Source organism: Zonotrichia leucophrys, chromosome 14 (genome assembly GCF_028769735.1).
Source record: "Zonotrichia leucophrys gambelii isolate GWCS_2022_RI chromosome 14, RI_Zleu_2.0, whole genome shotgun sequence".
NCBI classification, from domain to species: Eukaryota; Metazoa; Chordata; class Aves; order Passeriformes; family Passerellidae; genus Zonotrichia; species Zonotrichia leucophrys.
Window position 1 is genome coordinate 15,245,887 of NC_088184.1, and position 27,153 is coordinate 15,273,039.

At 51.9% G+C, this 27,153-nt stretch overlaps 3 protein-coding genes across 9 annotated transcripts in view; 2 read left to right on the plus strand and 1 right to left on the minus strand.

Moving 5' to 3' along the window:
* NHERF2 (NHERF family PDZ scaffold protein 2) overlaps nt 1-10,065 on the plus strand; it is a 35,631-nt gene extending 25,566 nt beyond the window's left edge. For all 3 annotated transcript variants that reach the window (XM_064725749.1, XM_064725750.1, XM_064725751.1), the window contains exons 4-7: nt 1,551-1,704; nt 5,258-5,301; nt 5,688-5,750; nt 7,606-10,065. In XM_064725749.1, coding sequence (XP_064581819.1) covers nt 1,551-1,704; nt 5,258-5,301; nt 5,688-5,750; nt 7,606-7,764 — 420 coding nt within the window. In that variant the 3' untranslated portion in view covers nt 7,765-10,065. The remainder of the gene's footprint in view (nt 1-1,550; nt 1,705-5,257; nt 5,302-5,687; nt 5,751-7,605) is intronic.
* Nucleotides 10,066-10,822: 757 nt separating this feature from the next.
* NTHL1 (nth like DNA glycosylase 1) lies at nt 10,823-18,117 on the minus strand. Of its 2 annotated transcripts, none has more exons than XM_064725801.1 (6): nt 18,030-18,117; nt 16,954-17,177; nt 14,729-14,899; nt 13,978-14,137; nt 11,804-11,909; nt 10,823-11,274 (listed from the first exon to the last, which is right to left on the minus strand). In XM_064725801.1, exons 1-6 carry the CDS (start codon nt 18,082-18,084, stop codon nt 11,151-11,153), a joined length of 840 nt encoding a protein of 279 aa, XP_064581871.1. In that variant the 5' UTR covers nt 18,085-18,117; the 3' UTR covers nt 10,823-11,150. The 2 variants fall into 2 exon arrangements, with proteins under 2 accessions (XP_064581871.1, XP_064581872.1); XM_064725802.1 differs by having other exon boundaries at nt 18,000-18,054.
* A 46-nt stretch (nt 18,118-18,163) lies between these two features.
* The window catches only part of TSC2 (TSC complex subunit 2), a 33,348-nt gene continuing 24,358 nt past the window's right edge, over nt 18,164-27,153 (plus strand). For 3 of the 4 annotated variants that reach the window (XM_064726450.1, XM_064726451.1, XM_064726453.1), the window contains exons 1-15: nt 18,165-18,239; nt 19,523-19,680; nt 20,206-20,292; nt 20,887-20,997; nt 21,603-21,747; nt 21,875-21,992; nt 22,452-22,500; nt 22,830-22,955; nt 23,259-23,332; nt 23,675-23,801; nt 24,414-24,557; nt 24,766-24,903; nt 25,096-25,199; nt 25,986-26,067; nt 26,928-27,083. In XM_064726450.1, coding sequence (XP_064582520.1) covers nt 19,543-19,680; nt 20,206-20,292; nt 20,887-20,997; nt 21,603-21,747; nt 21,875-21,992; nt 22,452-22,500; nt 22,830-22,955; nt 23,259-23,332; nt 23,675-23,801; nt 24,414-24,557; nt 24,766-24,903; nt 25,096-25,199; nt 25,986-26,067; nt 26,928-27,083 — 1,599 coding nt within the window. In that variant the 5' untranslated portion in view covers nt 18,165-18,239; nt 19,523-19,542. Of the gene's footprint in view, nt 18,240-19,522; nt 19,681-20,205; nt 20,293-20,886; nt 20,998-21,602; nt 21,748-21,874; nt 21,993-22,451; nt 22,501-22,829; nt 22,956-23,258; nt 23,333-23,674; nt 23,802-24,413; nt 24,558-24,765; nt 24,904-25,095; nt 25,200-25,985; nt 26,068-26,927; nt 27,084-27,153 lie in introns of all 4 variants that reach the window. The other variant, XM_064726454.1, reaches the window with a different exon arrangement.

A 27,153-nucleotide genomic window follows, 5' to 3' on the forward strand; every position in this document is an offset into this window, starting at 1 on the left:
GCTTGGAAACACAGGGGAAGAGGCTTTGCAGAGATTTTAAGACACAAAATTATGGAAGATGGGGAAAAAGTGTTCTTGGAAGCATCTCGCTGATCACCACGTGCTGGACAGCACTTCTTGCCCAAGATGGGGCTGGAGTTGCCCTCTCTTTGGATTGTAATGTTGTGTTGTTCCTGGAGAAGGAGGTGCCCCCATCCAGAGCTGCCTGTGTGGGCAGAGGGGCAGACACAGCAGCCATCACCCCTTTCCCTGTGGGAGCACATGGATATTCCCTGCTTGGGCTGAACCCCAAAACCACCCACAGGGACCTCGCTGCCAGCTCAGAGCAGGAATGGGATTGGCACCCCTGCAAGAGTGTGAGCTGGGATAATCCTGCGGGCAGAGCACTCTCCTGCCTTTCAGCCCCATGAGGAGTTACTGCCCGGGCAGTGGGAGCTGTGCCTGTCCCTGCAGCTGAAAGTTTAATGCTGGGACAGCGTGGGGCCGGGCCGGGCACGGGTGGCACTGCCGGGCTGGTGTCACATCCAGGGGTCCTGTTATTTATTGATGGGCTTGGCCCGGGGCCTGGCACACACAAAGCAGCTCGGGGTGAGCTCAGAAACCTGATCCCCTCCCTGCCTGCTCTTTGGGGCTGGGATAAATATTTGATGCCCCCAGCTCTGTGCCAGGGTGGGGGAGAGCAGCCCTGGCATGGATTGGGGTGAGCTGGAGTGGCAGGACAGGGATGGAGCAGGGCTGTGAGCTGGCAGCTGAGGCTGGCAGCACCTGGAGTGAGGGGCAGAGCCTGGAAGGGGTTGGAAGGGGTTTGTTCTCACCCCAGCCCTTGCAGCTGTGCCCTGGGGAGCAGGGGAGCCTGGTTCCCTGCAGAGGGGACCCCAGGTGTGGAGCCCAGGCTCTGCTCGTCCCTTTGGATGAGGAGCAGCTCTGGGTCGTGCTGAGGCTGTCGGGCCCTTCCCGGTGGGACAAAGGGTGATTCATTCACCGAACAATGTCCTGAGTCACCATTGTCCCCTCCTGCAGGAACAATCGGGATCGGGTTCCCTGGAGGTCCTGGCTCTCACGCAGGGCAGGGCAGGGAGGGAGGGATGAATCCCTGCCCCAGGCACAGGGACTCGCCTGTCAGGGGCACAGAAATCTCAGTTTCCCTCCAGAGGGATGGAGGGTGGCACAGTGATGGCTCAGGACACGGGGGTGCACCCAGCCCCCTGTGCCCACGGGGAGATTGGGGCACATCCAAGGGGAAGGCTGGGCTTGGCAGCACCAGAGAGGGCAGGCAGAGGGTTTTGGGGGGAGCCTGAGGTGTGTGATTACCCATGGATGTATTTGGGATGCAGCCAGAGGTGTGAGGTAACACAGAGGATGCTCTGGGGGGGTTTAGGAGAGGGAGAAGGGAAAAGCCTGTAGCCTTCCTGTCATCCCCACAGGAACAGAGAAAGGAAAATGCCACAGGCCCAGCAGGAATAAAGACAGGAATCCTTAGGGAAGGAGGGTTCTGGGAGCAGGAGCAGCCCTGTGGGCTGGGTTTGGGTTGTGATGCTGTCCCTGTGCAGGTGAACGGGATCAACGTGGAGGGGCTGCGGCACTCGGAGGTGGTGTCCCACATCAAGGCCAGGGACAGCGAGGCCAGGCTGCTCGTGGTGGACCCCGAGACAGACGAGTACTTCAAGAAGCTGGGGGTGACCCCCACGGAGGAGCACAGCAAAGGTGAGACCTTCCCTTCCCTTGCCAGGGTGACTCACGGTGGGATCCCAGATCCCAGCACAGTCACATTTCCCTCCTGCCTCATCCCTCAGTGGTTTCCTGAGAACCACCCAGCTATTTATAAACACTGAGAATACACCCTCCCCCTGCCAAAAACCACTCTGTGGCTTTTACACGGTGAATAATTAACTCTGGAACTCCGAGGCACTGAGGTGTGCTGGGCTTTGGGATACTGGAGCACGGGTACTCGCATGGATATACCCAGCAAAAACTAACAGTGAGGGTAGGACTAAGCCTTTTGTCCTTGGGTGTGTGTGGCAGCCACCTGGACATCTTCAGTGTCATGCTTTTTATCAGCTACAATAACGTAAAATTTGGTGGGTGATTGGTTGATGACTGATGATCATCATTGGGGGGCCCCTTCAAAGCCAGGCTGGACAGGGCAGGGCTGTTCCAGTGCAAGATGTTCCTGGGTGAGCTTTAAGCTCCCTTCCAACCCCAAGCACTCCACGATTCTGTGATTCTGTTGCTCTTTGCTCCAGTGAAGGAGCCCCTGGGCACTGGAGAGTCCCTGTGCAGAGGGAAGGGCTCCACGCTGGCTGAGCAGGGCATGGCTGGGGCAGGAATTGTTCTGGCTGGGGCAGGAATCGTTCTCCTGGCTGGGGCAGGAATTGTTCTCCTGGCTGGGGCAGGAATTGTTCTCCTGGCTGCAGAAACCTGGCAGGGAAGGCTGCTCATCCCCTGCCCAGCCTGGCCGTGCCCTGCTCAATGCCCAGCTCTGTTTCCCAGCACAGCTGCTCCTTATCTGAGCCCCGGGATGCTCAATGGGCAGATTTGTCCCCAGAAATGGGTCAGGCACTGCTGGGGAGCCACAGGGTGTCAGATGCTGCAGGAGGAGCAGGGCTGGCTGCTGGCACTGCCACAAAGGAGCCCTTGTTCCAGCAGGGGACTGGCGAGGGAGCCTGGGGGCTCCAGCGTTCACAGGGAGCAGAGTTTGGCACCTGCCAGGTAACAAAGGGCTCTGGGAAATTCTGCTGTTTGCTGGGTGAGAGGAAATAATAGTAATAATAATAATAATAATAATAATAATAATAATAATAATAATAATAATAATAATAATAATAATATATTATAATAATATTATTATTATTATTATTATTATTATTATATTATTATTATTTCTATTATAATAATATTAGTTTATAATAGTTATAATAATATAATATAATATATATTATATTTTATAATTATTTTATAAATTATTTTATTACTATATTAGTAATAATAATTATTATTACTAATAATAATAATAATTACTAATAATAATTACTACTACTAATAATAGTTATTATTATTATTATTATTTCTATTATAATAATATTTTATTAGTTTATAATAGTTATAATAATATAATATAATATATATTATATTTTATAATTATTTTATAAATTATTTTATTACTATATTAGTAATAATAATTATTATTACTACTACTAATAATAATAATTACTAATAATAATTACTACTACTAATAGTTATATTATTATTATTTCTATTATAATAATATTTTATTAGTTTATAATAGTTATAATAATATTATATAATATATATTATATTTTATAATTATTATTTTATAAATTATTATTACTATATTAGTAATAATAATTATTATTACTACTACTAATAATTACTAATAATAATTACTACTACTACTACTAATAATAATAATTTCTATTATAATCATATTTTATTAGTTTATAATAGTTATAATAATATTATATAATATATATTATATTTTATAATTATTATTTTATAAATTATTATTATTACTATATTAGTAATAATAATTATTATTACTACTAATAATAATAATAATTACTACTACTAATAATAGTTATTATTATTATTATTTCTATTATAATAATATTTTATTAGTTTATAATAGTTATAATAATATAATATAATATATATTATATTTTATAATTATTTTATAAATTATTTTATTACTATATTAGTAATAATAATTATTACTACTAATAATAATAATAATTACTAATAATAATTACTACTACTAATAATAGTTATTATTATTATTTCTATTATAATATTTTATTAGTTTATAATAGTTATAATAATATAATATATATTATATTTTATAATTATTTTATAAATTATTATTATTACTATATTAGTAATAATAATTATTACTACTACTAATAATATTTACTACTAATAATAATAGTTATTATTATTATTTCTATTATAATAATATTTTATTAGTTTATAATAGTTTTAATAACATTATATAATATATATTATATTTTTTAATTATTATTTTATAAATTATTATTATTACTATATTAGTAATAATAATTATTATTACTACTACTAATAATAATAATTACTAATAATAATTAATACTACTAATAATAGTTATTATTATTATTATTATTATTATTATTATTATTATTATTATTATTATTATTATTATTACAAATAGTGTTATTACTATTTGAGCTCACCCTGACAACTTCCCAAGCCCTGCAGCTCACCCTGAGCACCTCAGCCTTTAACCAAGTGAGTGGCTTTTAGATGAAGCATTTCCAGATGTGGCTAATTCGGTTTTGAAGTCCAGTCCCGCTTTTCTGTTCCTTGTCATCTGAAGCTTTTTATTTAAATAATTTAAAATTTAGCTTCTTACGATACCAGAGACATAAGCATCTGTGTGAGCTGACTCTTTTGATGCTCATTGCTCAGAGCTTATCCTGCTCCAAACACGAGTCCAGCATTCACTGCAATAAAATATTTAAGGATCCCAAAGCCACACGGAGGTTTTTGCACCAGCACACTCTCAAAAATCATGATTTAGGTTTATTTTTCTGCTCTGCCCCAGAAATTCCTGCAGTCTGCAGTGATGCAGCCCCCAGTCAGTCCCTAGGGAAAGCATCCATGCTTGACATGATGCAGTTATTAATCCTGTCCCAATTAACACATCTGTTAGTCTGGGACAGAGACACGGTAATGCCTGGGGCAGTGACTTGATCGTGGTGACTGGCAGCTTAAATGCATGAAATTGCCATTGTGTGGGCTATTGTTAGAGTAAATCATTGGAAGTGAGCAAAAAAAAAAAAAAATTAAATTCCAGAGTGCCTGGAGAGGGGGTTGTGTGGCAGACACTGCTGTGACAGCACCATGATGGGGATTTTGATGAAGGTTTTTGAGCTGGCTTTTAAGATTTTTGATTAAAGAATTTATGAAAAAAAATGGTAAAAAAAAAAGAGAAAAGGGCAGGATGGTGGCTGTAGAAGGAGGTTACCTGTTCCTCCTCCTGGCAGGTGTTTTCCCCTGATCAAAAGGGTGAAGTGGAGTGAGTTGAGGGGATGTGGTTGTAGAAGGGCACAGGGAGAGGGCAAAGGCTTCTGTGTGGGCTGGGGAGCAGCACAGGGCGGAGGGGCAGGGTGAGCTGGTGGGTGGGCAGAGCAGGAAGGGTGGGTGGGTGCCAGGTGCTGCTGCTGAGGGGCTCACTGTGTGCTCTGTGTGTGTTTGCCGTGCCCAGGTGTGCCACCCCAGCCCATGACAAACGGATCTGCACAGACCCAGGTGAGTCCTCACCTGCCCCAGAGAGGGCTGCAGAGAGCAGAGGGATCAGGGGCTGTCCCTGCTGGTGCTCAGGTCCCCAGGGCTCGTTTAGCTCAGCCTTACTGCTGCCTGCTTTAATTGCTGCCTGCTTTTAATTACTGCACACTGCAGCTTTAATTCAGGGCTTGAACCGGGCCAGTTCCAGCCCCATTTAGTCCCATGGGGAGAGGAGGAGGTGCAGTGTCCCAGTTCTGCTGGGGCTGGGGGTTTCTGTGGGGTCCCAGGGGCTCCCCTCAGCAGTTCCATCCCCTCCCTGCGGGCTCCATCCCATCCCATCCCATCCCTGGGGGTTTATTGTGTCCAGCTCTGCCTGGCTCACACCACACTGACGTTTTCCTTTCCTCCAGCTGAACGGGGGATCCACATCTTCATCTCACAGCGACCTGCAGAGCCCTGGGAAGGAATCCGAGGTAAAAACCCCAAACCAACACCTCGTGTCCCCTCCATCCTGCCCCACAGGGATGTGCAGTGAGGAGGTTCCAGTTTATCTCCCAGATTTGATTTCTTTTGTACCCACCCAGGCTTTCCTCTCCTCCCTTGCACTGGGGGGCTCCCTGGCAGCTCCTTGGGCACTGATTCCTGCTTGGATAATTTGGGAGGTGAAGGGGTGTCTGCAGGATTTGGGGTCTCAGCTAATTACACTCATGAGCCACAGCAAAGCTGGGAACCCATAAGGAACACAGCTGTGAGGCTCAAGAGCTGCTAGCAGGACAAAAGGCAGAATTTAATATTTTTTATTTATAATTTTTTTTAGTTTGGAGCACAGTGTTTAAATGAAGGGAGGAGTTGTTTTTGCTGCCAGGCTGGGCTGAAGGGGTTTCTGTGGTGTGGCTCAGCACTGGAAAGGGGCAAAACTTGTTGGGCAAGGTGAAGTGGCAACCAAAAGTCAACACAAGGCATAGACTGGCATTCTCAGGCGTTAATAATTCAGCAGTTTTTTTTCCTGTTAAAATAAGAAGTGGGGATTTGCAAAGCGCACAGAAATTTATCTTCAGCACAAGGTTCTGCTATAAATAGAGCAGAGTGTCCCTGCAGGTGCCCGGCAGGAATGAGCCAGCCCCAGGTGCTCAGGTGGCCTCTGAGCACCCAGAGCCGCTCGGGCAGCAGCTGTGCCAGGCGCCTGCAATCTGCCCCTGTCGCTGTGAATAATGCATGGCCTGCTGCAGGGGTGTGTCCTGGGAGACCCCGGCTGTGTCCTGTCCTCTGGGGAGCCCCGGTGTCCCCCGAGCCTCCCTGGGTGTGACCGTGCTCACAGGGGTCCCAGGATGATGGAGGAGATGAGGATCTGACTCCATGGTTCAGAAGGCTGATTTATCATTTTATGGTATATAGTACATTAAACTATACTAAAAGAATAGAAGAAAGGATTTCATCAGAAGGCTGGCTAAGCTAAGAATAGAATAAGAAAGAATGATAACAAAGGTTTGTGTCTCAGCTCTGTGTCCGAGCCAGCTGACTGTGATTGGCCATTAATCAGAAACAACCACATGAGCCCAATCACAGATGCACCTGTTGCATTCCACAGCAGCAGATAATCATTGTTTGCATTTTGTTCCTGAGCCCTCTCAGCTTCTCAGGAGGAAAAATCCTAAGGAAAGGATTTTCCATAAAAGATGTCTGTGACACCTTGGGCTGCTGCAGGGTCACTGCAGCCCCAGTCAGAGTCCATGGCATGGAGAGGATGGAAAATGGGCTGTGCTGGTGCCCTCCTGCCATGGACACACCCTGGGGCTGCTCAGGGCTGTCCTGGCTGTCCCTGGGGCTTTCCTGGGCTCGGTTGGGTTGGTTCAGCCCAGCAAGGCTGGCTCTGTTATTCAGAGAATGTGAAACCCAGAAATATTCTTGGGAAGAATTGTGCCTTGCTTTTCTCTGTGAGGACAAATGTGGAGCTGCAGGTGTGGGGCACAGCTGGGGGGTTTGCAGCCTCTGTGATGCCCTGAGGGGCTGTGGGCACTGCAGTGCCATCATATGGGACACAGCTGGGGGGTTTGCAGCCTCTATGATGCCCTGAGGGGCTGTGCCATGGGGCACAGCTGGTGAGCCTGGGGGTTTGCAGTCTCAGGGATGCCCGAACAGCCCTGGGCACTGCAGTGCTGTGCCATGGGGTGATCCTGGGGCTTTGCAACCCTGAGGATGCCCTGAGGGGCTGTGGGCACTGCAGTGCTGTGCCATGGGGTGATCCTGGGGCTTTGCAGCCCTGAGGATGCCCTGAGCAGCCCTGGGCACTGCAGTGCCCGGCCGTGCTGGCAGCTGTGTCCCTTCCAGGACGGTGACACGGACAAGAAGGACCCGTTTGAGGAGAGTGGGCTGAGCCTGAGCCCCACGGCGGCCGAGGCCAAGGAGAAGGTGAGGGCCAAGCGAGTGAAGAAGCGAGCGCCGCAGATGGACTGGAACAAGAAACGGGAGATTTTCAGCAATTTCTGAGCCCTCCCTCCCGCCCAGCTCGGACCTTTCTGAGGTGCCTACGCCTGTCCTTCGGTGTCCACGTGAGATGCTTTGTGCTCTGCTCTTCACTGGTTGCTTTTACAAGGCGTATTTTAAAGCCCTTTTTATTTTTATTTTTTATTATTATTATTGTTGTTATTATTATTATTATTGTTACTCACCAGCGATTCTCATAAGAAAAATGTGACCAAAGCTCCTTTTCTTGCTTGCTCTGAGCCTGGCTCCGGCTGCCTGCCGTCCCTGTTCTATGAGAAAGGACTGGAAGAATTTTAACTCTTGTTTCTTACCTGCAGCATTTAGGCTTCTGTTACTTCTTTTTTTTACTTTTTACGTGGGGTGTTTTGGCTTTGTGGGTGTCCCAGGCTGAGCCCCGTGGGATGCTCAGTGCCCCTGTGGAAGCATCTCATGGCTCATGGTGGGGGTGCCAGGAACCCCCTCCCCAGCTCCCCAGCATCAGCTGCTCCCACCATGGGAAAATGGACTGTGGCTGGAAATTGTTTGTTGGCTTTGCTGTTGAAGCAAAAATATTTGTTTTGTTGGGGTTGTTTTTTTTGTTGTTGTTTTTTAATGAAGTCCATGTGTTTCCAGTTAGTTTAGGAACCTCCCCCTCAGCAGCAGCTCCTGCCCAGGCAGTAAAAGCCCATTAAAAGCCCATTTTCATCCCAAGCAGCTCTGCAGAGGGGGGAGGGTTTAAAAGCAAACCCCAAACCCTGAGAACACAGCTGTCCCCCCCTGCAGCCGTGGATGTGGCAGGAGAAGGAGGAGCAGCAGGGCCAGCCCTGCCCCACGGAGCACCAAGATGAGAACCACGAGATGCTGCAAACCCCTCTGGGCAGGCCTGGCTGTGGGGCAGCTCCCACATCTGCTGCCAGGAGGGAGCCCAGGGATGCAGCTGGGTTGGTGTCCCCAGCCTGGCAGTGCCACCGTGGGAAGGACATCCTGCAAAGGAATCCTGCAAAGGAATCCTGCAAAGGAATCCTGCAAAGGAATCAACATCCTCTGGAGCCCTGGGTGTCCCTGGGGCTGCAGGTGCAGCAGGCTCTGCTGTGATAGAGGGAACAGCACCCCTGGCCTCCTCCAAACCCACTCTGGCCATTCAGAGTGTATCTAAAGCACTACAGATGAGTCCATTTAAGCTCTTTGTTGTTCCCTCTGGGTGTGTGGGTGAAGGTGGCCCAGCTGAGCTGGGTTACAGGGCTGGGGCTGCCCCACTGCTCCCCTGCCCCTGCAGGACCCCAGCCCTGCTCTGGGGAGGGACTGGGGGCACAGGGCCCCTGTTCCCAGCTGGGATCAGTGGATGAGGGCTGAGCACAGAGCTGTGGCTGTGCCCTGCCTCCCTCAGCCCCTCAGGGATGGAGGCCCTGGCTGGGCAGCGTGCTGTGGGTGTGGGAACGGCTCTGCACGGATTTCCCAAGGAATCCCCAAATTGTGGAGCTAAAGGTGCCTTATGCCATGCTCTGCTGTCCTCAGCAGGGGCTGGGGCTCAGCACAGCGTGTTGGGCTGCCCTGGGCAGCAGCTGGTGCCCCTGGCCTTGTGCTGCTGGCAGGAGAGCGTGGAGAGCCTCAGGGGGGAGGAGATGAGTTCTCTTTATGAAAGTGATCTTTGAGGATTGTCGATGGGCTGAACAGGTAGGAAATAATGGCTTTGGAGAGGAGCTGGTGCAGGTTTGGCTGTGGGTGAGGAGACAGGACATGGGGGTGATGGGGATGTGGAGAGGCTGCCTCCCCTCGGGGCTCTGCCATTAACAAGACACCTCTTCCCATCCCACTTCAAGCTACCTGCTCTCTCTTTGTCCCCCAAAATACTGTTTTCTCTGTCTGGGTGATGTTTGGCAGGAGCCCCTCTTTCGCATGCTGTGCCCACATTGCCAAACCCCGGCAGTGCCCGGGCTGTGCAGGGCAGAGCAGCCCCAGGACACCCTGGTGCCCATCAGAGAGCACAGACCTGGTGTCAACGCCCCATTCCCCACCCCAGACTGCTGGACTTGAGGGGGGAAAGGAAAAAAAAAACCCTTGTGTAGTGTTGAATGTAGATCAAAAGAAATCAGGCGTGCAAATCCGTGTTGGTAAGATTGCAAATCTTAATCTGTCAGTGCAAGGAAACTGCTCCTGGTTGAAGCATTACTGCATTCCTGACATCTTGTTGTAGCTCAGTAGTAATTATTCAGTTCCTGTACATTTAACTTGGAAAAGAAAAATCAATAAAGTCTAAGGCTGGCAGCAGCATTGCAAACCCATATGTACACTGTAATGTCAGTAATAAACTTGGTTTGCCATGTACCCAGCACTTATCTGCTCCTTCCTCAGCTGCTCAGGGAGCGCCGGGCGGAACTGCAGCCCTCCAGCACATTGTAAACTTTGCTTCCTCTTCGGAGAGGAGCTGGAATTACCCTTTGAAGCTCCACAATGAAGTCAGCACTGCCCTTTCTTTGAAGAACAAAACGCAGGGGTGGTGCTGTCCCTGCCAGCTCCTGGGGACACAGCCCGGCTCCCGTGGCTGTGTGACCCTTGTGGCACACACAGAGTGGCACTGCTGCTGCTGTGCATCACCCAGCACCCAGGGATTGCTCATCCAGCAGGGATTCCTCTGCTCCTGCCTTGGGAAGGCTCCAGGTGCACCTCGGGCTCACCAAGGCTGGAAAAGATCTCCAGGATCATCAAGTCCAACCTGTGCCCCATCCCTGCCCTTGTCCCCATCCCCACCTTGTCCCCATCCCTGCCTTGTCCCCATCCCCAGAGCTCTGAGTGCCACATCCAGGCCTTCCCTGGACACCTCCAGGGATGGGAGCTCCACCACCACCCTCCTGGACAGCCCATCAGTGTTTAACAACCTTTCCCATGAAGGAATTCCTGCTGCTGTGCACCCTGGATGTCCCCTGGCCCAGCTCCTGTCCTGTGTAGGTTCTGTGGCAGGGCTGGGCAGGTTGTGCTGCCTGTTCTGAGCCTGGCAGAGCAGGGTTGCCATGGTTCAGCCCTGCTCAGGTCACCCACGTTCTCCTCCCCTCAGCCAGTGCCACACAAATGCCAGCAGACCTCGTGGGTGCAAAAAGCCCTCACCACCTTTATTAAACAATATTTACAAGCAGCAGCAGCAGCTCCCTGAGGACAAAGCTTTTCCCTGCAGTGACTCAGAGTGGCACAGCTGGGCTGTGCTCAGCCATTCGGCCAGGCTGGAGCCTGCAGCTCTGTCCCAGCAGGATTGCTGCCTCTCCAAGCCCCTTTTCCCTCTGCAGAGCTGAGCCATGGCCGGTGGCTGTTCCTGGAGCTCCTGTCCCTGCAGCCACACTGCCAGCCCTGTGCCAGGCCCAGCTCCAGCAGGGCTCAGCCCAAACAGCTCTGTGGCTCTGCCAGGGCTGGATGGTCCCTCAGGGTCTCCTGGCAGCAGGGCAGATGTCTTGGTTGAGGCACTGGCTGCAGCGAGGGCTCACAGGCAGGCAGGTCTGCTGCCCAAAGCCCACCAGGAGCCAGTTGATCTCCTTCCAGAGGTCCCTGCAGTGAGGGGACAAACAGCACCGTTGCCATGCAGCTTGGAAAGGTGAGAACAGCCTGTGGTGCTAATGGGATCCCTTTCTTTCCCCTTCTGTCTGTCCCTCCTGGAGTGAGGGAGTGAGTCCCAGCCCTGCTGGAACAGCCCTCCCAACCCTTCCTGGTCCTGCTGGGCTGGGGGAGCAGTGCCTGTGCTCAGGCACGTGCCAGGTGTGGGGCTGCCCCTCTGTGCCAGCTGTGTTTGATACTGAACATCAACCACCACTGAGGCCAGCATCCAGCCCTGCTGCTGTGGCCACTGGGCTCAGCAAGGAACAGCACCGGGCCTGGGTCATGCTAAACCTGGCAAGGCAAAAATCAGGGACCAGGAGCTGCACTGGAGGTGACTGATCCATCTGATAACAACAGAAACACCACACAGGTGAGATATTGCTGCTGTGGCTGTGGCAGGGGGGAAATACTGCGAGCCTGGAAGGAGCAAGGAGCCAAAATGCAGCCCCAAGCAGGGCTGAGTGCAGACACAGGGCCTCACCTGGGCAGCCACTCCTCCAGTGCCACCCGAGTCTGCTCGGGGCTCTTGGTCTCCTTCTTCACCCACTGGAGTCTGTTGGAGATTCTGTGCACGTGGGTGTCCACAGCTGGGGAGGGAGAGCCAGAGTTCAGCTGGGGCAGGCACAGAGAGAGACAGAGCAGAGCCCCAGGTGTCTGTCACAGCCCCAGGGCACAAGGAGAGAGCAGAGCCCCAGGTGTCTGTCACAGCCCCCAGGACAAGGGGACAGAGCAGAGCCCCAGGTGTCTGTGCCAGCCCCGAGGGCAAGGGACAGAGCAGAGCCCCAGGTGTCTGTCACAGCCCCAGGACAAAGGGACAGAGCAGAGCCCCAGGTGTCTGTCACAGCCCCAGGACACAAGGGAAGAGCAGAGCCCCAGGTGTGTGTCACAGCCCCAGGACAAGGGGACAGAGCAGAGCCCCAGCTCTGTGCCAGCCCCAGGACAAGGGGAAAAAGCAGAGCCCCAGGGTCTGTCACAGCCTGAGGACAGGGGACAGAGCAGAGCCCCAGTGTGTGTCCAGCCCAGGCACAAGGAGAGAGCAGAGCCCCAGGTGTCTGTCACAGCCCCCAGGACAAGGGGACAGAGCAGAGCCCCAGGTGTCTGTCACAGCCCCCAGGACAAGGGGACAGAGCAGAGCCCCAGGTGTCTGTGCCAGCCCCAGGACACAAGGACAGAGCAGAGCCCCAGGGGTGTGTCACAGCCCCAGGACAAGGGGACAGAGCAGAGCCCCAGGTGTCTGTCACAGCCCCAGGACACAAGGACAGAGCAGAGCCCCAGGTGTCTGTGCCAGCCCCAGGACAAGGGGACAGAGCAGAGCCCCAGGTGTCTGTGCCAGCCCCAGGACACAAGGACAGAGCAGAGCCCCAGGGGTCTGTCACAGCCCCCAGGACACAAGGACAGAGCAGAGCCCCAGGGGTCTGTCACAGCCCCCAGGACACAGGGACAGAGCAGAGCCCCAGGTGTCTGTCACAGCCCCAGGACAAGGGGACAGAGCAGAGCCCCAGGTGTCTGTCACAGCCCCAGGACACAGGGACAGAGCAGAGCCCCAGGTGTGTGTCACAGCCCCAGGACAAGGGGACAGAGCAGAGCCCCAGGTGTCTGTCACAGCCCCAGGACAAGGGGACAGAGCAGAGCCCCAGGTGTCTGTCACAGCCCTCAGGCTGGCCCTGGGGCAAGAGCACCCAGCTGGATCAGAGCACAGGGCAGGGGAGCCTCACTCCAAGAACAAACATTTTCTTCCCAGGCCTGCAGCCAAAAGCATTTGGGGTGGGTGTCTGTCTGTCCCTCCCCAGGCTCACACAGCCTCTCCCAAGGCTCCCCAGCCCCATGGAGCAGGCACAGGCCTGGCCCCTGCTCCCTCTGCACGTTCCCATCCTCCCCGAGTTTCAGCTGAGTTACGCAAACTGTGCTCTCTGCCCCTTCCTCTGCCCGCATGGAAAACACATTTCATAATACCCACCAGCAGAGAGGGCTTGGGAGGCTTAAAGCAGTGTTTATAATGTGCTTTGAGCTCAAAAGCTCTGCATGCAAAGTGTATTATTGTTAGATCAGCGGTGATAAACCTGTCTCTGGGGCTAATTGGGCAAAACCCAGGAAACTGCTGTAAACAGGAAGACTGAGCCTTGCCTCCCAAATCAAACCCGAGCACACAATTATTTGGAAAGCACTTGGCTGCTTTGGCTGCCTCTGGACTTCCCTCCCCCACAGCAGGAGAACAACAGACCCCAAGGGCTGCTGGATGCAGGGCAGGGGCCACGGCCTGTCCAGCTGATGGTCACCATTGGGGCTGCAGGCTCCAGCTCCCACCCACCCGCCCCTCCTGCCTTTCCCAGGGCTCTCCCATGCAGCAGCACATCCTTCTGGAACACTCCTCTGTCCCCAGGGGCCCCGGGGCAGGACCTGCAGGTGATGGTCCAGCCCCATCTGGCACCAGCTCCCCAGGGCTGTGACTTCCCTGGGGGATGTCTGTTATCAGATTTGGGGAGGAACAGCAGCTGCTCACATCCTGCAGCTCCCCGGGTGAGTGCTGAGGGTCACATCGTTCCCCCACCCAGATACTGAACCAAGGGGTGTCAGCAGGCTCTGGGGCTGCCCTGCTGCCCCTCTGCCTGGGGATGGGCTGGGATTTAGGAGAGGGGTGGGAGAAGCACAGGTTACCTATCCCAGCCACGCTGTCCCAGGCTATGTGCATGGCCAGATGAGCCATTTTGGGCCCAACTCCTGGCAGCTGCACCAGCTCCTCCACAGTGCTCGGGATGTCCCCTCCATATTTCTGCTTCAGGATGGCCGTGGTCTGCTTGATGTACTTCACCTTGTTCTGCAAAACCAAGGGGAGAGGCACACAGTCCAAGATGCCCTGCAACACAGGGAAACAGACACACAGCCCAGGAAAGCGACCATTCCTGAGTGTGTGTTACAGGTGAGGCCACACATGGGAGCCTCGGCTTCTACATGAAATGAAAATGCTGAGAGCTGGGAGCTCCAACCTCCTCCTGCACAGGCCCTGCAGCCAACAATCCCATCCTGCTGGCAATACAAAGTGCCAAAACTGGTGTCCAATCCAGCTTCTAGCCTGACTCCAGGGGAGAGAAGAGGGCATAGGGGCTCTGTGTCTGTGTGGCAATGCTGCACTCACCTGTCACTACAGGACATGAAATAATACAATGTGGACACACTGCTCTTTTCAAGGCAAAAAGAGACTTTTCAATTTTTGACTCTAACATTTATAGATTTCTAAAAGTGACAGTGGACTGGAGGGTGAAAGTGCCACCTCTCCAATGACACTGGATGGACAAACCAACAATCCACCAAATTTCTCTTCTTCTATAAAAAACAGAAAACACTACGTTATTTACATGAAACGCGAAAGAAAGCTTAGAAAACCCTAAAAGAGCAGAGCAGCACTGACCCTCCAGAAGCCCACGGGGTAGATGATGTGGCCCAGGCTCTCCTCATCCATCTGCAGCACGCTGTCCACGGTGAGGCCGCGCCGGCGCAGGCGCAGCATGGCAGCGCTCGTCACCTGGTCCTTGGTCTGGCTGGACAGCATCAGGGCCAGCAGCACCTGGTACCGCCTCACCTGGGGACACAGGGGACACTGACACACCTGGGGGGATCCAGCAGCTCTGCACCACCCTCAGGGCAGGCTGTGCTCCCACCCTTCAGCCCTATCCGCCTCCAAGAGACTGGTAGGCTGCAACAGGAATAATCCATAAGCAACAGGAATAGTCCATAACCAACAGGAATAATCCATAACCAACAGGAATAGTCCATAACCCACAGGAATAACCCATAAACTTCTAATTCCACCACACAATAAAGGAGAAAAGGAACACACCTTCAAGCTCAGCTGTCAGTACCTGTGAGAGGGCAGGGAGCAGCTCTGCCTGCTGGAATACTCCTAAGACAGTGCTGAGCCACAAAGGGCTGGAGAAAGCTTTTCCTGAGGATGGCATTCCCAGGAGAGGCACAGGATGCACAGGCACAAACAGCCAATGATTTTTCATGCAATGTCTGCTCTAAGCAGCTTTTGAAAATCCCAACCCTTTCCCACCAGGCTGCAGTAGGAATTGGTGTCTGGCTCCAGTGAGCTCCTCAGGGAACCAAATCTGAACAACTGGGATGAGAGACTGGGAGAAGGAGACAAATCCCAGGAATTCCTCTGCTGCCACGCAGGGTTTAGCCAGGCCATCACCTCCTGTTTCCCAATTCTTTCTTCCCAGATGTGATTCCATCCCACCAGGGAGAGGAGGATGATGCAACTAACCCAAAATGACCTGGGCTAACATGGGACACAATCCTCCCTCCAGCTCTCCTGCAAAGTTTGCAAAACCAGGTGCACCAGGAAAAATCCCTGCATGCGTGGAAACAGGATAATCTCAGGGTACAGAGAAATGGTGTGAGGAGTGAGGGTTACAACATCCACTTTTTCTTGGAAGCAGCAACGCAGCTTCCCCAGGGAAGAGAAGCTATTTCCATGTGGTCCCCCAGCTGCCAGCCCACGCGGCTGAGAGCGTGTGATGCTGCCTGGCTCCGGGGTCACAGCTCATCCTTCTGCCAGGGAGCAGCAAGGACAGCATTCCCTGTGCCAGGGCTGTCCAGCTGTGTCCTCCAGAGCCCTCCCTCAGAGCCCATTGTCCCACTGCCCCTCTGGATGATCCCCACATTCCCACTCCAGAGGCTCCTGCTGCTCCAAGCCCATGGGGTTGGATTAGTCAGTCTCCAGTCATTTCCAACCCTATCAATTCTGGGGTTCTGTGATGCCCACATCCCCACTCCAGTGCCTCCCACTGCTCCTCCAAGCCTGCCCCACACATTCCTCTGCATTCCACAGCCACCTTGCTGGATACTTTCCCTGGACTCCTACAGAGATTTTTAAGGAAAAGAAGAACATGGCTTCACGCCCTGCCAGCCTGCTCCATAAAGCAGCACTGCCCCTCACATTCATCACATCCTCTGGGACCAATCCCAGCCCTGATCCTGATCCAGTTTCTGCCCTGGAAACATCCCAAGTGGGACAGATCCAGGGGCAGCAGGAGGGCGAGGGAGGCTGGGTTATCCTGTGCCTGCTGGAGCTGTCACCCATGGATGCTGTTACCCGTGGATGCTGTTCCCTGTGGGAATGCTGTTCCCTGTGGGAATGCCATTGCCCATGGATGCTGTTCCCTATGGGAATGCTGCTCCCTATGGGAATGCTGCTCCCTGTGGGAATGCTGTTCCCTGTGGATGCTGTTCCCTATGGGAATGCTGCTCCCTGTGGGAATGCTGTTCCCTGTGGATGCTGTTTCCTGTGGGAATGCTGTCACCCGTGGATGTTGCTCCCTGTGGATGCTGTTCCCTGTGGGAATGCTGCTCCCTGTGGGAATGCTGTTCCCTGTGGATGCTGTTCCCTATGGGAATGCTGCTCCCTGTGGGAATGCTGTCACCCGTGGATGCTGCTCCCTGTGGATGCTGTTCCCTATGGGAATGCTGTTCCCTGTGGATGCTGTTCCCTGTGGGACTGCTGTTCCCTGTGGGAATGCTGCTCCCTATGGGAATGCTGCTCCCTGTGGGAATGCTGTCACCCGTGGATGTTGCTCCCTGTGGATGCTGTTCCCTGTGGGAATGCTGCCCCCGTGGGAATGCCGGGGTTACCTCTGGAGGCGCGCTGGTGTCGTAGCACCTGTGCACTCCCATCTCATCCACGGGAGCATCCCTGCCGCTCCTCATCTGGCGGATGCGCTGCAGCTGCTCCCGCCAGCGCGGCGGCTCCCAGCGCGCCTCGGCCCCCTCGCCCTGCCCTGCTTCATAGGCAATGGCCACGCTCTTCCTCCTCCTGCTCTGCCTCGGCACCGCGGGTGTGCGCTGGAGCTGGCTCCCTGCATGGATGGCAGAGATTCCAGGTTCAGGAGAGCGGCCTGCACAGAGCTCGGTGACAGCCCCATGTGCCACCAGCCGCCCAGGGGACCCTGAGCAGGGCGAGTTCCCTGCCCTGAGTCCCAACTCAAACACTGAGCATCCCCCGGCCCCGAGCAGAGCCAGCAGGGGCGAGGGAGGGTGGAAGGACCTGTGAGACAAGTGGCAACAGGTGACAGCAGTGGGGTCACTGGTCACACCATGGGGACAGTGTCCCAAACACAGGCGAGGCTGCTGGAGGTGCATCCCCAGCCCGGGACAGACACATCCCTCGCTCCGAGTGGGACGTGACAAGGACACCCAGCCGCTGTCCCAGCCATGCCGGGGCCTGGTGCAGCCCCAGCACACCCCGATCCCCTCTTCCCGTACCCAGAAGCGTGATCCCCCTTCATACTCCCATCCATCTTATCCCATCCTCCGACCCCCTCCCTACCCAGACTCTGATCCCTTCTCATACCTCCATATCCTGTATCCACCCATCCCTGCCTGACCCAACCCCCATCCCCTATCGTACTCCCCTCCCACGTCCCGTACCCCCATTCCCTGTCTCTACCCCATCCCCAGTACCCATTCCCCCAGTACCCCATTCCCGGGTCCCCTACCCCCATCCCTGCCGTACCCGCCCCGCACCCACCCCTGCCCACCGCATCCCAGCCCGTACCCCATCCCCAGTCCCGTACCCCCATTCCCAGTCTCGTACCCCATCCCCAGTCCCATTCCCTGCCCGTACCCCATTCTCTGCCCGTACCCCATTCCCAGGCCCCTACGCCATCCTCTGCCCGTACCCTGCCCCGTACCCCGTCCCCTGCCCGTACCCCCGGTGCCCCCGGCCGAGCGCAGCCGCCGCAGGCCGGGCCGGGCCGCGCTCATGGCGGCCCCGCGAACTACCGGGCCCGGGGCGCACCGGGGCTGCCGGAACGGGCGGGGCGAGCGCGGGGCGGGGCCGGCACCGGGCACCGGGCACCGGGCCCCGAGCGGAGCGGGCCGGGGGCGGCGGGACCGGGCCGGGCCGGGCCGGGCTCGGGGTGAGTGACGGGGGAGCCGGCACCGGGAGGGGACCGCGCTTTGGGGGCGCGCTGTGTCCCCGCCGTGTGTCCGGGGGGCCGGGCTGTGACCCGCGGTGTGTTTATTGGGGTCTGAGTGTGACCCCCGTTGTGTTTGGGATCTGTAGTGTGATCCCCGGTATGTTTGGGGTGTGGAGTGTGACCCTCGTTGTGTTTGTTGGGGACTGGGGTGTGACCCCCGTTGTGTTTGGGGTCTGGCATGCGATCCCCGTTGTATTTGGGGTGTGGAGTGTGCCCCCGTTGTGTTTGTTGGGGTCTGGGGTGTGACTCCCATTGTGTTCGGGGTCTGGGATGTGTCCCCCGTTGTGTGTCCCTAAGCGCTTATGGTATATCCTGGCTTGGGGTGGGTTGTGGCATGTTTGGATTTGGGGTGGGATGTGGCATATCCCGGCTTGGGGTGGGATGTGGCATGTTCGGGCTTGTTCAGGGGTCTGGGGGGACAATGTGCCATCACCCGGGGTGGGTCAGGGTTGTGGGGGTCCCCAGGGCGGTGCACTCCAAATGTCCCTGTGGTCAGAGGGCTGGGGGCTGGGTGTGTCCCCGGGGATGGTGGGCAGGGGTCCGTGGTGTGTCCCTGGGGATGGTGGGCTGTGTCCATGCCATGTGCCCCAGGATGCAGGGACAGGCTGTGTGCTGCATCCCCAGGAGCAGCGGGAATTGCTGTGCCAGGCTGTGGGAAGGCCATGGGACGTCCATGGGGCTCTGGGGTTGTGCAGGGTGCTGTGCCCAGGGCCAGGGTCCCCAAGGGACAGTGGGTCGGGCAGGGGGAGGCAGTTTCTGCAGTTGTCGTTGTAATGCCCTCCCTGTTCTTGCCCATGTTTCCCTTGCCATGGCAGCACTTGGATGTTCCAGCACTCAGATTTGTGAGTCCTTCCTCACTTCCACATCAACAGCACAGCACGGTGTGCTTGGCCTTTGCTTGGGGAACAAGTGGCCAGCTCACACCCTCCAAAAACTGTGTGCACATGGACATGCTGCAGAAATCATCCTGTGTGCTGGGCTGGGCGTTCAGGGCTCTCAGGAAAGGGTGTCCCAAAGGCCCCTGTTCCATGGGGGATGCAGGTGCTGAAGGCAGGAGCAGCACAAGCTCCTTGTGTTTCTCAGTGTTGGGCTTCTCCCATGTTTGAAAAGGCTCAAGCACCCAAGCTCTTTGGAAAAGCCTGGTGTGATGCTGTTATTGGGGTTTCCCTGCTGAAATATCCCCCTTGTAGTTCCCTTACCAGAGGCCTGTTCTGTGTTTGCAGGGCCTCAGCGCTGGGCAGCCATGGCAAAGCCTCAGAGCAAGGACTCTGGGCTGAAGGAGAAGTTCAGGAACCTCCTGGGCCTGGGAACATCCCGGGGAAGCTCCAAGTCTTCGGAGGGCAAGCAGACAGAGTTCATCATCACTGCAGAAATACTCAAGGTGTGAGAACTGAGTGGAGTGAAGGTGGGAGTGGTGCCTGGGGTACCTCAGCTGAGGGGATCCTGCTCCTTTCCTGTTTTTTTGGCACTCAGTTCCTCTCCATCATTCCCTCTCCTGATTCTCTAGTGAGCTGGATGTAGAGCTCACCTACTTTGCAGCTCCAGCATTTGAGTTATTCACTCTTTGAAAGCTTTAGAAATATTTGTTGTGTTGGGTTACAGGCTATTTCCCTGTCCTTTTGATTTTTTATGGTCTGAGCTTGATGAAGTTTCTGTGGTGGCAGTTTCCACAAGCTGGGAACTGTTTCTGTTTTATGGAAACCTTACAGTGCTGTGGAAATGAAAAATAAAATAATTGATTCCAGTAATTGGTACCACAAGTCTTTAAGCAGAATAGTTGGCACACGAGGAGGAAAATGCAAAAAGAAAAAGGGAGAAGGAGACCAGAATTCCTTCTCCCCTTGGAGAAATGGATAAGTGTTTCTGGTAAGATAAACTGTTAGCTTATTTCTCCATTTCTTTCCAGGAACTGAGCATAGAGTGTGGATTGAGTAACAGGATACGAGCAATCAGTCAAATCTGTGAAGTGGCAAAAACCAAAAAAATTGAAGAGGTGAGTTCCAAAGTGTTCAGTGAGTATTGGAAGGATGGAAATGTAAGCAGCAGCTCTCAGACTGTATCGTAAGGGACTCCTGTTGTTTAGAAAGCATTTTAGAATGGGTGATCCCTGGCCACTTTGTGCTGTAAAAGGGAATTTGTCTGCCCAACCTTCCTCTGCAGCAGAGGGGATGGAGCTGTTGGGCTTCCTGCACCATCCTGGAAGGAGAATGCTGGGGATATTGAGGACAGCTCATGGGAGATGATGTTTAGAGAGGTTTCCTTATCTCCTGACTTGTTAATAAGCATCCCCCAATTGGTTTGAACTCATCTTGTAGCTGGGTGAAGGCTTCTGCACAAATATTCCCACTTGCAGTGAGTGTGGAATGAGAAATTGCAGTTCCTGGGGTGTAGGGCTGGATTTGGGGTCTCCTGGGGTTGGTCTGAGTGTGTGACCAGGTGGGTGAGTGTCCCTCAGAGCAGAGAACCCCGCACGTGGAACCCCTGGGTCTTGGTCATGGATTGCCATCGCTCATTGTGCCCTGCTGGCGGAGCTGAGCTCTCCTGCCTCACGCTTTTGCCGTGCTGTTGGTGTTTGCTGTGCCCCCAGCACGCCGTGGAGGCCGTGTGGAAGGTGGTGGCTGACATGCTGCAGCCGGAGCGTCCCGCCGAGGCCAGGCACGCCGTGCTCCACCTGCTCAAGTCCATCGTCCAGGGACAGGTGACAGCAACCCCACGGGGCGGGGGGACACTGACCTGAACTGGGCTTTGTGCAGGGGGGAAAATGGGAAAAGCACCAGGGAGCTCTTCTCTGCAAAGGTTCATATTTGTCATTTTGGTTGTGTCTCATAAATGAGAAGAGGAAGCGCTTTAGTTTTAAGTCTCGGTTTGACCTCACAGCAAAACTTTTCATACAACTCATAGAAAGCTGTTCTGGTTTGGGGTAACGCTCTTGAGAAAGAGGAAATACTTTGGGTTAAGTTCAGCATAATTCAGCAGATTTTATGTGGTCTTTGCCCAGACCTTCTAGTCCCAGTTTGCAGCTGGTTTTGATGTTTCAGGTATGCAAGGGGTTCTGTGTGAGACACTTCTAGCCTGGCCAAGTTCAGCACACAAGGAATTCTTCGGATTTCCCAACGTGTTGCACAAACATGGGGCTGAATCAGCCCAAAGTTGTCATTGTCAGTGTTGTGAGAAAGCAAGGGGGGAGTGCTTATGAAGGGAGTAGGCATCGATTCAACAAAAAGCTGATTTAAAGCATGAAGATTACTGAGGTATACCTTGCTAATGACCAGGCCTTAACCCCTTCCCTTTTTTCATTTCCAGGGTGAGAGGCTGGGGATCCTCAGAGCCCACTTTTTTAAGGTTATTAAGGATTATCCCTCCAATGAAGACGTGCACGAGCGGCTGGAAGTGTTCAAGGCTCTGACGGAGAATGGGCGCTACATCACCTACTTGGAGGAGGAGCTGGGTGAGCATTGTCCCAACTCCTCTTCAGTCTGGGGGGGAGAATTCCAGGCAGAGACACCCAGTGATAACAGAAAAGGGCATGGTGTCATTCCTGGGGAGAAGGTAACAGGGTTTTTTCCCTTTTTTAGCTGATTTTGTGCTACAGTGGATGGATGTTGGGCTGACGTCTGAGTTCCTCCTGGTTCTGGTGAACCTGGTGAAATTCAACAGCTGCTACCTGGAAGACTACGTAGCTGACATGGTCCAGTAAGTTGGGTTTTTTAACTCCTACCTGCTTATTCCTGGCAAATTAGAGAGAAAGTTACAGATCAATACACAGACAACTGGGATATTTTTGTCCCCATCTGGATCTGTTTCGTCCTAGGTGATTTCTGACAAATATTTGATTTTCAGTTCTTGTGGTGTTTAGGTTTGTTTTAGTTTAACTAGGTGTGTTTCTCCCATTCCAATTCCATGGGGTGGGCCTGTTTGCATTGCTTAGTCTCACAAGGGTCTGTGCTGTTGCATTACCTGAGCTGCATTTAAGTCTCCCTTTGTAAAAGAGATTGCAGAGCTCAGTGTCCCTTGGGCTGTCACCTCCATTGCCCCCAGAAGGGCAGTGAGGAGTTAAATAGCATGGCAATTAACCTGACTGCTCTGGCTCTTTGTAATTTGCCTAAAATCATGTGGAGCAAACAATTCTAATTAAATGTTCTTTCTTAACAGCAAGATCTGCCTTTTGTGCATTCAGACTTCATCATCTATGGACATAGAGGTCAGTGATCTGAGCTTCTTTTAGTACTGCAGAACTCTTTGAAGTTCTTTGTAACTTCTACAAACAAAATCAGATCATCAGACTCTGGGTTTATTCTCATCTTTCAAGAGAGCTGATGCAATATTATGTTATTTGTAAGCCAGTAAATCTCATACGCCAATAATTTATTCCAATGCAAACAGAGCATTAATTTGATAAATGAATTGACAGTGTTTTTTAAAAAGAAAAGAAAACCCAAAATATCTTCATCCCTTTTGACTTCCAGGAGATTTCCTGGGTGTGCCAGGTGTGGATTTGACCTGGCTGATTGACTTTTGTCTTTCCCAAAGATTTCCTTGCAAGTCCTGGATGCAGTTGTCTGCTACAACTGCCTGCCCTCGGAGAACCTGCCCGTGTTCATCATCACCCTGTGCCGCACCATCAACGTGAAGGAGCTCTGTGAGCCCTGCTGGAAGGTCAGGAACCCTGCTTGCTTTCAGGAATTCACCCCTGGATGAAGTGTCAGACTGACCTGGGCCCATCTGCCACCAGTTTCAGCTTGGTTTGAAGAGTAATTAAAATTAAAACTTGTTGAAGTGTTGAGGGATCAGCTTCTCATTAGTGCAAGTCGTGCCATGTCCGTGGGATTCTCCCCTGGTTTCAGCTGCTGTGACAGGGAAGGGCAGGACATGTTTACTCAGAAGCATGGCCATTTAATCCGTGTTTAGGTGCTGAGTGTTTGAACAGCTGGGGATTGAGGCGTTCTCTCTGCATTGCAGCTCATGCGCAACCTCCTGGGGACCCACCTGGGACACAGTGCCATCTACAACATGTGCAGGATCATGGAAGACAGGTAAGGGAGCAGCAGCCAGGAATCCAGGGAGCTCAGTAAGGGCCTGGTGAGATGGATGGGGAGTCACCAACCTCAGCAGGACAAGCTGAAGGTTCTGGTGCTTAGAACTGATTTCCCTTTCTAGTTATGCTGCTGAAGTGCTCATTTGGGGCATTTCTGAATTTAATTTCCCTCTGTTTAAAGTTGTGGTGAATGATTTGCTGCTTTTCATGTTTGTCCATTGCTGTGCAAGGCCCTGATGTGTAACAGCTGGGAATTCCTGGGACAGTGCATATTCCTATTGACTTTGTATGCTGAAGTAATTGTGGCACGGTTTGAACCTTCCCTTCCCCCTGTCCTTAGATCCTACATGGCAGATGCAGCCCTGCTGAGAGGAGCTGTGTTCTTTGTTGGGATGGCTCTGTGGGGGGCTCATCGCCTCAACTCCCTCAGGAACTCCCCCACTTCAGTGCTGCCTTCATTCCTCAAGGTAGGATGGGGTGCTGGGCAACTTTTTGATTACTTGGATAAATTTAAACCAAAAACGTGCCCCCCTACACCAGAGGGATTTTTGTAGGACTGGAGGACAAGAGGAAGAAATTGGGTGTGGGGTGAAGCAGTAAAACAAGAGGATTTGTGTCTGTAGCTGAGGCCTCCTCCTTGCACATCTTTGGCCAGAAAAGCAAAGTCTGAATCCTTTCTAGCAAATACCTACACTGTGGGTGCTTTACCTTAAAAAAATAAAATAAAAAGCAACAACTTTCACTCTTCCCAGTGGGTGGTACAAAAAGTGAGGGAGGGTGTCTGCAGGGGAAGCCTCAGAGCTCTCAAAATTTCCTCATCTGGGTGCCTCAAGCAGGAATTACTGCCTTTAATCCCCTTGTCTGCCTGTAGGATGGGGCTGTGTCTGCCATCTGAGGCACAGCTGCTGGCAGGAGGGCAGAACTGCTTTGAGAAGGTGGCTCTGTGTGCAGGGACCCAAAGGGATTTATCTCAGGCCTCCAGGCTGATTCCCTGATTACCAAGGCTTGTTGCATTTGGGTGCAGAGGGTTTGAGGGCTCTGCTGCCCCCCTGCTCACTGATGAAGGGCTTTGCTTGCAGGCCATGACCTGTCCCAACGCCGTCGTGTCCTACGAGATCGTTCTGTCCATCACACGCCTGATCAAGAAGTATGGCAAGGGGCTGCAGGCTGTCACCTGGGACATCCTGCTGGACATCATGGAGAGGCTGCTGCAGCAGCTGCAGGTGCGTGCTGGGCCTGCCTGCAGGTGCTTTCAGTGCCAGGGCTGTGCCATAAGTCATAAATGTTTGTGCACTGTGGGGGAAAAGGGGAGCTGAGAAAGGCTTCGCCCAGTTCTCACTGCTGTGGTTCTCTGAATTTTCTGTTTGTGTTTAAAATTAGCACTTTTTGGCAGGGTGGAACTCTTCCAGGAATGGTTTTGTCTCTTTTCAGGTTCTGGAGAGCCAAGAGCTGAAGTCCATTGTACATGATCTTCTGACCACAGTAGAGGAGCTCTGTGACCAGAATGATTTTCATGGCTCTGAAGAGAGATTTTTTGAGCTGGTGGAAAGATGTGCTGATCAGAGACCAGTAAGGCTTTTATTATTGTCCTCCTTTTGGATCTGTTCTGTTACAGCTCAAGTTTGAGAGTCCTAAAATAGGAAATGGTCAGAAAACCCCAGCAAGGTCTTCCATGATTCTTATTCCCATGGAGGGGGTTGGGGAAATGGATTTATTACGTTTACTTATGCAATAAAAACATTGCTTGGTCTTTCCATGAAGGAATCTTCTGTGTTAAACCTGATAACATACAGAGCTCAGTCCATCCACCCTGCCAAAGATGGCTGGATCCACAACCTGCAGCTCCTAATGGAGAGATTCTTCAGGTAGGAAATCATAACTTTGGGAACTTCTTACTTTTAAGAAGCACTTTCAAGTGCTCCTTGCCACCTTGTCGTGCTAGATAATTTTGTTTTCTGAAGTTCTAAGTCAGTAAGTGGCTGCTGAGAAGTGTGGTAGTCCCAGGGCAGAGCACATGAAAGGACTTCTTTAACAGAAGAAAATCTTTCCACTGAGTTCTTTATGCTGCTTTTTTCTCCTTCTCTTTCATTCCATTCAATACTATTCCAATTAGCTTAGGCAGTTTTGTTCCACTCCACAGCACTTTGTAGTTCTGACACCAAACAAGATTTTCCTGTTAAGCATTAGGGTTGCATATGGTTATCCAGTATTCCAGTTATCTGGTTTTGAATTGGTGCTCCCTCAGGGATTCTGTGCTCTGAAACATCAACCCAGAGCAATAACAAACTTGTGTCTCCTCTGTGAAATGCTGCCAAAGAGCAGCTCTTCCTCAGTGCCATGTGTTTGCTTTTAAATTCGCTCACCAGAGCACTTGTTCTTCTGACATGTGCTTCCTAGTTTGGATTGGAAATGGGAAAGTGCAATTACAGGTCTGCAGAAGGAGTGAAAGCTGACCTGGGATTTGAATTTCCAATTGTTCTTGAATCTGATTTCAGGTGTAGAGACATTAACTCAGGTCTCAGCTGATCTCTCACAGTTACTGCTCCAACTCTGAAAAAGTTTCTTATTTTCCTTTAGTTTTACTTTTCCCCATTCCCTAAATACCAACAACTCTTCTTTTATTCATTTTGGATTTGTTTTTCTTGTTTTAGGAACGAGAGCCGCAGTGCTGTTAGGATTAAGGTCCTGGATGTGCTGTCCTTTGTGCTGAGCATCAACAGACAGTTCTATGAGGTGTGTTTGCCTGGGGCCAGGTGAGGTCTCAGGTGGGGGGAAAGCCTTTGGTAGAACATTGTCCTGTGGGTTTCAGGTCCCCTCTGCCCGTGGGGAAGGCACAGCCCTGGGCTCTCAATGCCACACAGAGCTGTTTCTTTGGGATGCTTGTGGGGGGATTTGCCATTATTTGTCCTTAGCTGGATACAGAAATGTGCAATTTGCAGTGGGAGCTGCACGGTTTTGAGGGCAGACCTGGTTGTGTTTTGGCTTCCCTGTTTTAAGGCTGTTAAATCCATGTCTGTGTTGTTTTGGCAGGATTGACAGTTGATGTGAGAGGTGCAAAGCTGATTTAAAAGCTTTGTAAAAGGATGGGGACTGGACATATTGAGCAGTGACTGGTCTTGGTGCTTGCAGTTTAACTGCTGTCCAAGATGGAAACTCTGTGAGAGAGAAGTTGGGGATATCCAGGGATATCTTGATCTCCTCAGGATGTGGATCTCACTTTAGGATCTCCTAAAGTGTCAGAGGGCAGGAAGGGGCAGAGATGCTCCTTGGGTTTATTCAAGATTTGTGAAAACATGAAGCTGTTGGAGTTTCCTGTCTCTCTCAAAGAACCAAGGCCTAGAAATCCCTGTCTGTTTGAGCCTGGGCTGTCAGATCTATAGGATAGACAAAACCCAAAGCACTGAAAAGTTCAATAAAGTCACAAATATCTGGAGGGATGGCAGACAGAAATACCTGTGGGATGGAAGGGGAGGTGAAGGAATGAAGCAGTGGAGGAACAAGCCTGGTACCAGAATAGCTGAGCTCTTTTGTTTGCAATTCTTTCTCTAACGTGCTGAACATCTGACAGCTTAGGAGGGTCTGTCCTCTTGCAGGAGGAGCTGATAAACCTGGTGGTGATCTCCCAGCTGGCTCACATCCCAGAGGACAAAGACCACCAGGTCCGGAAATTGGCCACTCAGCTGCTGGTGGACCTGGCTGAAGGCTGCAACACTCACCACTTCAACAGCCTGCTGGACATCATTGAGAAGGTGAATGAAACCTCCAGGGCTGGCAGCTTTCCCAGCAGGGGTGACTTCCTGAGGCTCTGAGGCTTCCAGC